The following is a 12,251-nucleotide window of genomic DNA, read 5'->3' on the forward strand; positions in this document are numbered from 1 at the left end:
AAAGCAATTAGAGCACTGAATATGGTGAGTGTAATCCATGTCCTATAAACCTCCTGAATAGTGGTGGAGCCAGGAATCTGTCTTAGTAGGGGTGAAACTAAAATAATAAAATATAATGATAAATAATTTTTTTTGTTCTTTTTATATACTATAAGCTTGCCCTTCATATATCAATATATCATGGATGTTTTTATTTTTAATTTTTTTTTATCATATTTCCTATTAAACTATCAAAAATTCAAAATATCAACAAAGAACCACAAAAAAAAGGACACATGTCCTCATCGCTCACTCTCTCACTCACGGCTGTCTTCAGCCTTTTTTTTTTTTTTTTTTTTTTTTTTTTTTTTTTTTATCACTTCTCATATTCAGTTTTCACTTTTTTCTTTTTTCTCTCTTTTTCGTCTAATCGTCACTTTGACTCTTTATGTGATAATACTCGCTACAAAAAAAAACTCTCATTTATTAACGGTTTTTTTTTTCTAGACGGTTTTTAAAACTGTTTAGAAAAAAAAAAATAAAAATTACTGATGGTTTTTTAAAAACCGTCCGTAAAATAATAAATTACGACGTATGTATATGTATGTATGTATTGTATTTATGTATATCATAGGATAGAAAATGGGTACAATCTAGAAAATAACATAATTCATGGCATTTTAATTCTCTTGCAACATTTTTTATTCATACAAGTTCATCGAACAATATGATAATCAACCTAACAACAAGCACTTGATAATTGAGTTTCATCTCCTGGTCCAACCATAAATAGTTCCTGGTTCCTTAGCTGCCATAGTGAAAATGCATGTAAAGGCTTGGCTATTGGCTTCTTTCGAGAAAGAAATTCTTGAGACACAGATTTCATTTCGGGCCGAGACTTTGGTTTGGTGTGGAGGCATGCAAATGCTATAGTGGCGACAAGGAAAATATCATGTGCAACCAGATGATTTGGTAGTGGAAGGCGTTGGTCTAATATTTCATGTAACATCACGTTTTGAGAAGACAATGATGATAATGAAGTCAGGAGTTCTGTTGGATGTCTTCCCATTAATATTTCCAGTGCCACCACTCCAAAGCTATAAACATCACATTTTTCAGTAACTTTCATGGTATAGGCCAACTCTGCATATATAAATAAGAATTATTAAAAGCTTAAAATCTTTTCTTTTTAGTTTTTCTTTTCTTTTGTATATTTTTCAATGCAAAGAAGCTGGTCAAAACTTGTCATTGCATTAAAATTACAGTTTACAGTGAAAGTGGTTGTTTGCAATAATGCATGAATCAATTCAAATGGTAAATGACAATGTAACCCTACTAGCACTAATATTGGGAAAGACATTTGTTCCACATGGCTATTCTATGTTTTTAGAATAATAGGTAGAACTGAAATTAGTTAAATAAATAAATATATAAATTATTGCAAGAAAAATAACAGTTCACCTGGGGCAATGTAACCGTAAGTGCCAGCAACTAACGTTTGATTAGAAGAATTAGGATCAAGGAGCTTAGCTGTGCCAAAGTCAGAGACAAAAGCCTCTAATTTAGAGTTCAATAAAATATTGTTGCTTGTTATATCTCGATGAACAATTGCTGGAATGCATTCATGATGCATGTAAGATAAGGCGTGGGCAGTGTCTTTGATGATGTTCACCCTCTTCCTCCAATCCAATTCCATAGCTTCAACATCATTGTTTAGGACACAAAATAGGCTTCCCCTTTCCATGTACTCATAAACCAAAAACATGCATAGTTTATGTAAGCAGAATCCATGAAGTTTTATAATGTTTCGATGGCGGATCTCGGTTAACACTTTTACCTCGTTTTTGAAACTCATATCAAAAGTTGGGTTCTCGGCCTCCGAACGATGAAGTTTCTTCAAGGCAACCACTTTGCCACAAGGTAATTCTGCTTTGTAAACACTACCATAACCACCGGTTCCAATACAATATTTTATGTCGAAGTCCTCGGTTGCTTCAATGATGTCTTCATATGCAATATGTCCATCATAATTCCATATCGAGAACAAATTCCCATTCTTTGTTTCTCTCGACTCAAATTGGGTTCTTTTGACCTTGCCCCGCCGAAAGATAAGACTTCTAAGAATTAAAAATCCAAGAAAAATTATGAAGCATCCGAAATATATGGAAACAAAAAGTTTTATTTTTGTTACAGTTGATCTGTTCCTGGGGGGATGAGGGAAATCCATGGTGTCAAGATATAAATCCTTGTTGCCAATTAATGTTTCGGATGTATGATACAAACCATAAAAATATGGAATTTGACCCTTCAAAGAATTGTAAGAGAGGTTGAGTTTTTCTACAACAAGGAAAGTAGAGGGAATGGGGCCAGTAAGATTATTGTAGCTGAGATCCAAGAGCCTTAAATATAACAGATCCTCAAGTTCAAAAGGTATTTCTCCACTGATAAAGTTACGACTAAAATCAATAGAATTTAGCAAAGAAAGGCCTCTCATATTAGGGGGAATGCTTCCATTTAAGTAGTTATGGCTCAATAACAATTCTTGCAACCCATAGCATTCGGTTAGACGAGTAGGAATTGTACCAGCGAGATTGTTAGCATCGAGATACAGATGGGCCAGGTTCTGCAAATTTCCTATTTCTATTGAGATGGAACCATTTATTTGATTTTCACTTATATCCAGATAGTTGAGATTGGTTAAAAGCCAAAGAGATGAAGGGATGGGTCCAACAAATTTGTTGTGACCCAGATCCAAATGAGCAAGATTCGTCAGATTTCCCAATCTTTGGGAGATAAAACCATTGATTTGATTAGAAGAAATGTCAAACGACTCTAATTGGGTGAGGTTTGTAAGTGAATGAGGCAACTCACCTGTCAGAGTATTGTTGGAGAGATCAAGGTAGGTTAGTTTAGATAACATACCTATCTCAAGTGGGATGCTTCCCTGAAGATTATTGTTGGAGAGATTAAGGTAGGTGAGTTCAGATAAAGTTCCTATCTCAGGTGGGATGCTTCCTTGAAGTGCAGTTCCACGAAGATCCAGACGGACTAAATTTGGCAAAGAAGAGAAGTTGAGTTTCAAGCTTGTTCTCAAATGGACATTAGCCAAGTCAATCTCTGCCACGTATCCATGACCAGCATTCCAAGTAATACCGTACCAGTTGCAACGACTTGAGGGATTGTTATGGGCACCCCACCACCCAGTCTCCTGCAGAGCCTTCGCCTCTGGTTCTAGTAATGACAAATCACATGCTGCTACAAACAAAATACAGGTAGCCCATGCTAATACTACCACAATGCAAATGGAAATGGAAACGGAAACGGAGGATGCCATGTTTGCGAGAAGCGTATGATTGATATGAGTGATATGGCAAAAGGGTTGTTGTTGTGTTCATGACTGGGGACACTTTAATATGGGAAAGAAGATAGTGGGGGTCAGACTTGTGGACTGGTAGTGAATTATTTTGTACGTGTTGACGTTGAATCAATACCAACGTAATTCTAACGGAATTTTTCTCTGTTCGAATGTTATGGAAGTGCCAATCTTCCAGCAGCTTGCTTTCCCTGAATCGTCTTGGAAATTTCCTCCCACTTGCATTGCTTTAATCTGTCTTGTAATTCATGGCAACTTTGGAGAAAAAATTCCGCGCGACCAAATGCGTGGCTGGAGAGACTGTCACACCGTGGCCTAATGGAAATACTTGTAGTTATTATTGTGGAAGCTAGTCATGATCATTGACGAAGAAGATACAGGTATGGAAACATATAAATGGTTGACGTAGCTAATTAATACTAATTAAATCAAGTGATAAAATTATTTAATTTGGCCTAATTAATTGCCATGGTCATTGATCTCATTCATCAGTACTTGATGTAAAGTATCAAGGACAATCATGATGGCTTATATATGCAATAGCTACATAATTTAATTTATCATCAAAGGTAAAACTATATTACATGGGGTTTCTTAATACAAATTAATGGCTTCATGAATCATGATGCAGCATCCATTGCATGGAAATTTTTTTTCTTTTGGATGCAGTTTTTTTTTCTGTTGTAGTCTGCTTGTTTGTACAGTTCTGCTGGGCTGTAGCAGACCTTTTATTTGTTGTAATCCGTGTGGATGTGTTCTAGTTTTCACTGGAGGGTTGTATTCAGTTGAGGCGTTTATAAAAGTTTTAATTCATCCAAAAAAAAAGAAATGCATTTTCTAATAAACAATTTAAGACATAACAATATTTTTTAAAATACAAAGTGCTTTCCTGCATAAGAGAAAAAAAAGAAAAAACTCTTATTACCTTTATATTAAGTCAAAACCTTTTTCCTATAGTAAATTTTTTTTAAAAAAAAAAATCTCGAAATCATTTTCATTTTCACTGATTTTATTAATTAATAAGCCATTTTGGCGGCTAAGTTACATTTCTCAACATAAATCGATTATGAAAATTTTAAAACTTCAATAATTGTTTTTAATTAAATAATTAAAATTTAGAAGAGTTTTCTTTCAAGTTGGATTAAAGAAAGTTTTTTTAACCCAGTCTATAAAATTTTTATGTATTCCTTAACATATGAAAAACACATACTTTTTTAACATGTGAGAATCATATGATTTTTAATGCCTTATAGATTGTAATACTAATCCATGTTAAGATTTAATCTTTGTCAAACAACATTATTATTATTTTATATATATATATATATATATTTCTTTATTGCATTTATTGTTTTATTTTCTGTGATGCATTTTATTTTTTGACAATTTTGTGACGCTTCATTGCAAGTAACATCAGGCCACTCGCAACGACTTGAGCGTTGAGACCAATTATTTTGTGTTGACGTTGAATGAATACCAACGTACATAATTCTCACAATTCCTATGAAACTGCATATTTTCCTTATCACAGGCCCACACGGTTTAGTGGACAATCATGAATCATGCAATTGCATGGAAAATCATTTGGATTTTATTCATCGTGTTTCATACGTACTAATAAGATTTTTTTTTTTTTTTTTTTTTTTTTTTGTGGTTACATAAAATGCATTTTCTAATAAACAATTTAAAACATAACAATATTTATTAAAATACAAAATCCGTTTCAAATGTAAACCTTTATATTACGTTAAAACATTTTCTCAAATAAAAATTAAAAAAAATACGTTTCAAAATCATTATTATTTTCAATGATTTTATTAATAAGCTTTTTTGACGGCTAAGTTATACTTCTAAACATAAATATAATGAAAATTTTAAATCTTTAATAATTTTTTATTATTGAATAATTTAAATTTGGATAAATTTTTCTTCAAACATAGTCTATAAAATTGTCATGTGTACGTCTTTTAACATGTAAGAAACACATTTTCTTTAATAAAATTTTCCCTAACTTTATTAATGCAATTAAAAAGAGAAAAGCTAGATACTATAATTTTACATAACATTCTTTCAACAAGGCTGACATGCAGGGGCATAGCTAAGTGAAGGCTTGGGGGTCCCAAGCTTCCCCCCTCCCCCCCCCAAAAAAATAAATAAATAAAATTTCCCTAATTTTATTTTTTATTTTTTTAGTTTTGGCCCCATATATATATTATCAATTTGGCCTCTCAAAGTCTAAAAGCTGGCTCCGCCCCTGTTAACATGACACTCTCAATTAATCTTTGAATTTATCCTTGTTAAATAAATAAACAAAATTCAATGATTAATTTGGAGTGGTATATACATCAACATTGTTAGATAATTGTAAGATAAAAATATGTATTTTTATTTTCTTTTAGTTGTTTCATGAGAAAATATTTTTGTGCGTGCTAACTGCTAAAGCTCAAGACTCCGTAACTCTTTCCAATCCTCCGGAGAGAGAGCACCAAAAAGATGTTGAGAGAGGTTTTGGGCCCGTTCATGAGCATAGGACACAGAGAAGGAGCCCGAGGGAGAGGGGGACTAGATCTATCATCTATCGATTGAGACTGAGGGTTTGGGTTAGGTGGATTCTTTTTATGCTTTCGAACAGAGAAAAATTCACCATAGTTGATGCATTTATCATGCTTATTTCTGTGGCAGAGGGTTATTCCAACCCTCTGCCATATAGATATGCTTGTTTCTGGTCTTCTAGTTTCTTGAACTTTGGCATCTTGCAAGATGATACCTATCTGAGGGTTGGGAATGTTTGTCATTATCCTTAGATTCAGACTTCCACCATGCTTAATAGGAAACGAATTTAGTAGCTTAGAAATTTAGAAATTTCACTTGTTCTGATCCTGCGTATGATGTCAAAACTGTTGAATATACTTGCACTGGTACTTGTTTTGCTTTGTCGTGTGTGGACAAGGATTTCTTCTTCACCATTACCATTTGATTGGCATTTATTATGGGGCTTGTAGTAATCTCTGTTCAATATTTTAAGTGTGGCAGTGTTTGTGACTGAAGTGCTCTGTTTGGTTGCCATTGTAGGTCCGTGCTGTCACGGAAAAATATCCTCCATATCAGTCTTTTTTTGCTAAATTATCCTATGGAGAGAGCCAGATGCTAGAAAAGGCATTCTACGAAGAGGAGGTGAAAAGGCATTCTACGAAGAGGAGGTGAAAAGGCTTTGCTTAGCAAAATTTGAGCAGCAGGTTTGTATTTCAGCAATTGAGTAGCCATTTATGAGAGTGAGAAGATTGGCATGCCTGATTACATCTAGCTTCTTTAGTCATTTCAAACCGTTGTGGTCATCTAATTCTTGTTGGCTGTTAATAAGCTGTTCCTGTTTACTCATGATGTATCTTGTGCTTCGTGATTTGCAGTTCCATTATGGTTTTTTCATTGCTTACATGAGGTTGAGGGAGCAGGAGATAAGGAACATGATGTGAATTTCTGAATGCGTGGCTCTGAATCAGAAGTCCAGAGTCCATGACAGTACTGTTGTCTTCATCTTTTAGTTCAATTTTTGACTCGGAAGAAAAAGTAATTTGTTCTTTTGCATAATCTTCTGTAAATCACCTCCCTCTCATCCTCCAGTGTTTAGCAGAGATAAACTTGCCTCTCGATCCCTTTGTGAGATTGTGTTAAAGATTATAATTTATTGTTTCAGATTGGTAGAATATATTTTGTTTGTAAGGAGAAATTGGATTTTATATATCGTGTTTCATACTAATTAATAAGAATAATAGTGTTATAATTCAGTGATGGAAATATTTGCATTAGTGATGCAAATATAACATAGTGCATGTCACGTGACAAAATCAAGCAATTAGAACAATGAATATGGTGATTGTAATCCATGTCCTATAAACCTCCAGGAGTCGGTTGTTTATTCGAATGCAATAGATTGTAATTCATGTTAAGATTACTATTCTAAAGCCTATCTTTATGTTTGGATGTAATTGTTGGTATGTTTAGCAATTGTAAAGCTTGTGTTTAACGCTGGAAAATTTGACTTGTTATTTTAATCCCGAAATGGTGCTTGATAAGTTAAGAGTGCTACTCTGAATTTGGTTGTGTACGATAAAATTCCCTAGTTTGTTTGTTTGTTTATTTATACTTTTTATTTATTTATTGAGTCTTTCTACACATGCACCTTTCATCCCCCCTTGTCACCCATTTATAATAAAAATCAATTTTTTTTAAGGAAAAGAGGGTGACAATAGGGAGTTGAAAGACTCATCTTTAACATTTCCCTTATTTATTTATCTAATATAGAAGAAAGTTCTGAATTGGTTTAATGTAGCAACTCTTTGTTGCATTTGTTGTTTTATTTTCAATCATATGCATGATATATATATGTACACACACATATACTTGTATATGTACGTATGTATTGTATTTATGTATATCATAGGATAGAAAATGGGTACAATCTAGAAAATAACATAATTCATGGCATTTTAATTCTCTTGCAACATTTTTTATTCATACAAGTTCATCAAACAACATGATAATCAACCTAACAACAAGCACTTCAAAATTGAGTTTCATCCCCTGATCCAACCATATATAGTTCCTGGTTCCTTAGTTGCCATAGTGAAAATGCATGTAAAGGCTTGGCAATTGGCTTCTTCCGAGAAAGAAATTCTTGGGACACGGATTTCATTTCAGGCCGAGACTTTGGTTTGGTTTGTAGGCATGCAAATGCTATCGTAGCAACAAGGAAAATATCATGTACAACCAGGTGATTTGGAGGTGGCAGGCGTTGGTCTAATATTTCATGAAGCATCACGTTTTGAGAAGACAATGATGATAATGAAGTCAGAAGTTCTGTTGGATGTCTTCCCATTAATATTTCTAGTGCCACCACTCCAAAGCTATAAACATCACATTTTTCAGTAACTTTCATGGTATAGGCCAACTCTGCGTATATGAATAAGAATTATTAAAAGCGTGAAATCCTTTCTTTTAGTTTTTCTTTCCCTTTTTTTTCGTATATTTTTCAATTGAAAGAAGTCGGTTAAAACTTGTCATTGCATTAAAAGTACAATGAAAGTGGTTGTTTGCAATAATGCATGAATTGATTCATATAGTAAATGACAATGTAACCCTACTAGCACTAATATTGGGAAAGACATTTGTTCCACGTGACTATTCTATGTTTTTAGAATAATAGGTAGAAATGAAAATAAGTAAATAAATAAATAAAGATATAAATTATAGCAAGAAAAAGAACAGTTCACCTGGGGCAATGTAACCGTAAGTGCCAGCAACTAACGTTTGATTAGAGGAATCATGATCAAGGAGCTTAGCTGTGCCAAAGTCAGAGACAAAAGCTTCTAATTTAGAGTTCAATAAAATATTGTTGCTTGTTATATCTCGATGAATAATTGTTGGAATGCATTCATGATGCATGTAAGATAAGGCGTGGGTGGTGTCTTTGATGATGTTCACCCTCTTCCTCCAATCCAATTCCGTAGCTTCAACATCATTGTTTAGGACATAAAATAGGCTTCCCCTTTCCATGTACTCATAAACCAAAAACATGCACCGCTTATGTAAGCAGAACCCATGAAGTTTTATAATGTTTCGATGGCGGATCTCGGTTAACACTTTTACCTCGTTTCTGAAACTCACATCAAAATTTGGGTTCTCAGACTCCGAATGATGAAGTTTCTTCAAGGCAACCACTTTGCCACAAGGTAATTCTGCTTTGTAAACGCTGCCATAACCACCGGTTCCAATACAATATTTTATGTCGAAGTCCTCAGTTGCTTCAATGATGTCTTCATATGCAATATGTCCATCATAATTCCATATGGAGAACAAGTTCCCGTTCTTTGTTTCTCTCGACTCAAACTGAGTTTTCTTAACCTTGCACTTCCGAAAGAGAAGACCTCCAAGAACTAGGAATCCAAGAAAAATGATGATGGGAACAAAAAGTTTTATTTTTGATACAATTGATCTGTTCCTAGATGGGGAGAAAGGAAGGGGAGGAGGGAAATCCATGGTGTCAGCATCTAAATACTTGTTGCCCATTAATGTGTCGGGTGTATGATACACACCATAATTGTCTGGAATTTGACCCTTGAAAGAATTGTAAGACAGGTTGAGTTTTTCTACATAAATGAAAGTAAAGGGAATGGGGCCAGTAAGATTATTGTAGCTGAGATCCAAGAGCGTTAAAGAGGTTATAAACCCAAAAGGTATTTGTCCACTGATAAAGTTATGACTAAAATTAATAGACTTTAGCAAAGAAAGGCGACTCATATAAGGGGGAATGCTTCCCTTTAAGTAGTTGTGGCTCAATAACAATTCTTGCAACCCATTGCATTCTGTTAGACGAGTAGGAATTGTGCCAATGAGATTGTTAGCATCGAGATACAGATGGGACAGGATCTTCAAATTTCCAATTTCTATTGAGATGGAACCATTGATTTGATTTCCACTTATATCCAGATGGGTGAGATTGGTTAAATGCCAAAGAGATGAAGGGATGGGTCCAACAAAGTTGTTGTGACCCAGATCCAAATGAACAAGATTCGTCAGATTTCCCAATTTTTGGGAGATAAAACCATTGATTTGATTTCCATGCATTGCCAGATAGGTCAGATTGTTTAAAAGCCAAAGAAATGCAGGGATTGGTCCAGTGATTTGATTAGAAGAAATGTCAAACCACTCTAATTGGGTGAGGTTTGTAAGTGAATGAGGCAACCCACCTGTTAGATTATTGTTGGAGAGATCAAGGTAGGTGAGTTTAGATAACATACCTATCTCAAGTGGGATGCTTCCTTGAAGCGCAGTTCCACGAAGATCCAGACGGACTAAATTTGGCAAAGAAGAGAAGTTGAGTTTCAAGCTTGTTCCCAAATGGACATTAGCCAAGTCAATCTCTGTCACGTATCCATGACCAGCATTCCAAGTAATACCGTACCAGTTGCAACGACTTGAGGGATTGTTATGGGCTCCCCACCACCCACTCTCCTGCAGAGCCTTCGCCTCTGGTTCTAGTGACGACAAATCACATGCTGCTACATACAAGATAAAGGTAGCCCATGCTACTACTACCACAATGCAAACGGAAATGGAAACTGAGGGTGCCATGGTTGAAAGTGTATGATTGATGAGAGGGCAATGGCAAAAGGGTTGATTATTATTATATATGTTCTTGAATTGAGGACACTTTTAACAAGAAATATAAAGAGGGGGCAGACTTGAGGCCTGGGAGTGAATTATTTTGTGTAGACGTTGAATCAATACCAACGTAATTCTCACGAAATTTTTCTCTGTTCGAATGCTATGGAAGTGCAAATTTTCCAGCCGTATGCTTTCCCTGAATCGTCTTGGAAATTTCCTCCCGCTTGCATTGCTTTAATTTGTTTTGTATAACACGGCAACTTTGGAGAATAAGTTCCACACGACCAAATGCGTGGCTGGAGAGACTGTCATGCCAATGGCTAGCTTCATGAATTAATCATGATGCAGCATCCAATTGCATGGAAAATAGAATTTGGTTTGGGTATAATTATGCTATATAAACTACTCACTCTTCTTACATCTTAATAATGTGGGACACCTTACAAGTGCACTTACAACACGTAATTCTTTTCGAATCCTATTGAAGTGCAAATTTTCCTTCCAAATACATTCACTGAAACGTCTTGGCAATTTCCTTTGGAATCCAAAGTGTATGATTGACGAGGGCAATGACGAAGGGCTGATTGTTATGTGAAAGATATAGACAGAGGAGGTGTGATTGACCCGAAAAAAAATGACTGAAAATTAAGGTTTGGACCAACTATTTTCCAAAGTATATGAATACCAACGTAATACTCACGAAATTCTTGTCTTTTCGAATGCTATGAAAGTGCAAATTTTCCAGCCGTATGCTTTCCCTGAATCGTCTTGGAAATTCCCTCCCACTTACGTACGTTGCTGTAATCTGTTTTGTAATGAATGGCATCTTCGGAGAATAAAAATTCCACTCGAGCAAATGTGTGCAATTGGACCTTGGGACTCCCCAGTCTATAGATGCCTCTTGTGCTCTTCATGAGCGCACTTGGGAAGGAGAATCACCCAATCTCGGCTTATAATTTGTAGACATCAGTACTGAATGGTTGGGCATTCCACCCAATCTCGGCTTATAATTGTAGACATCAGTACATAATGCTGCATATTAAAGATCCTCTTTTTTCTTTTTCTTTTTCTTTTTCTTTTTTTCTTATGCTTTGTTCTATTTTTTATTTTTTCTTCCTTACATTTTATGTCGTATAAAAGTTTTGAGCAAAAATTTGTCTTTCAATTTAGTAAAAAAGATGCATCTTTTCAAAAGCGAAAAAAAAGTCTTTAGGAGGGTTTTTTTTTTTTTTTTTTTCATTGTTAACTTGTTATATCTTTAATATGCAATATTTTTCACGTCATTTTAATGTAAAAAACAGCTTGATTTCAAAGAAATTTGAGAATTTCACATTTCTTTGAAATTATAGGGGATCCTAATCCCCTTGAACCTTCAAATAGGGGTGGGCAAATTATTCTACTACCGCCTACTGATTGCTTCTTGAACCGACATCAACCGCCTACCGACTCTATCGACAAAGTTGACTTAACTGATTTAATCGACTTAACCGACTTAACCGTCTACTGAACGTTTTGTGGGCAAATTATCAGACTACCGCCTACCGACTCTACCGACAAAGTTGACTTAACTGATTTAACCGACTTAACCGCCTACCGAACGTTTTGTGCGCAAATTATCAGACTATCGCCTACCGATCGCTTACTGAACCGACATCGACCGCCTGCCGACTCTACTGACAAAGTTGACTTAACCGATTTAACCGAACCGGTTTTACCGACTTAACCGCCTACTGAA

General features: G+C 35.0%; 2 protein-coding genes across 2 annotated transcripts; both read right to left on the minus strand.

The window, feature by feature from the left end:
• Nucleotides 1-640: 640 nt before the first annotated feature.
• Nucleotides 641-3,313, minus strand: LOC133860574 (MDIS1-interacting receptor like kinase 2-like). Its single transcript, XM_062296153.1, has 2 exons — nucleotides 1,441-3,313; nucleotides 641-1,122 (listed from the first exon to the last, which is right to left on the minus strand). The coding sequence occupies exons 1-2, from the start codon at nucleotides 3,311-3,313 to the stop codon at nucleotides 719-721; spliced, it is 2,277 nt and encodes a 758-aa protein (XP_062152137.1). The 3' UTR covers nucleotides 641-718.
• Nucleotides 3,314-7,913: 4,600 nt separating this feature from the next.
• On the minus strand, nucleotides 7,914-10,483 carry LOC133860575 (MDIS1-interacting receptor like kinase 2-like). Its single transcript, XM_062296154.1, has 2 exons — nucleotides 8,623-10,483; nucleotides 7,914-8,302 (listed from the first exon to the last, which is right to left on the minus strand). The coding sequence occupies exons 1-2, from the start codon at nucleotides 10,481-10,483 to the stop codon at nucleotides 7,914-7,916; spliced, it is 2,250 nt and encodes a 749-aa protein (XP_062152138.1).
• Nucleotides 10,484-12,251: the final 1,768 nt, after the last annotated feature.

The sequence above is a fragment of the Alnus glutinosa genome, chromosome 2 (genome assembly GCF_958979055.1).
Source record: "Alnus glutinosa chromosome 2, dhAlnGlut1.1, whole genome shotgun sequence".
Taxonomy (NCBI): Eukaryota; Viridiplantae; Streptophyta; class Magnoliopsida; order Fagales; family Betulaceae; genus Alnus; species Alnus glutinosa.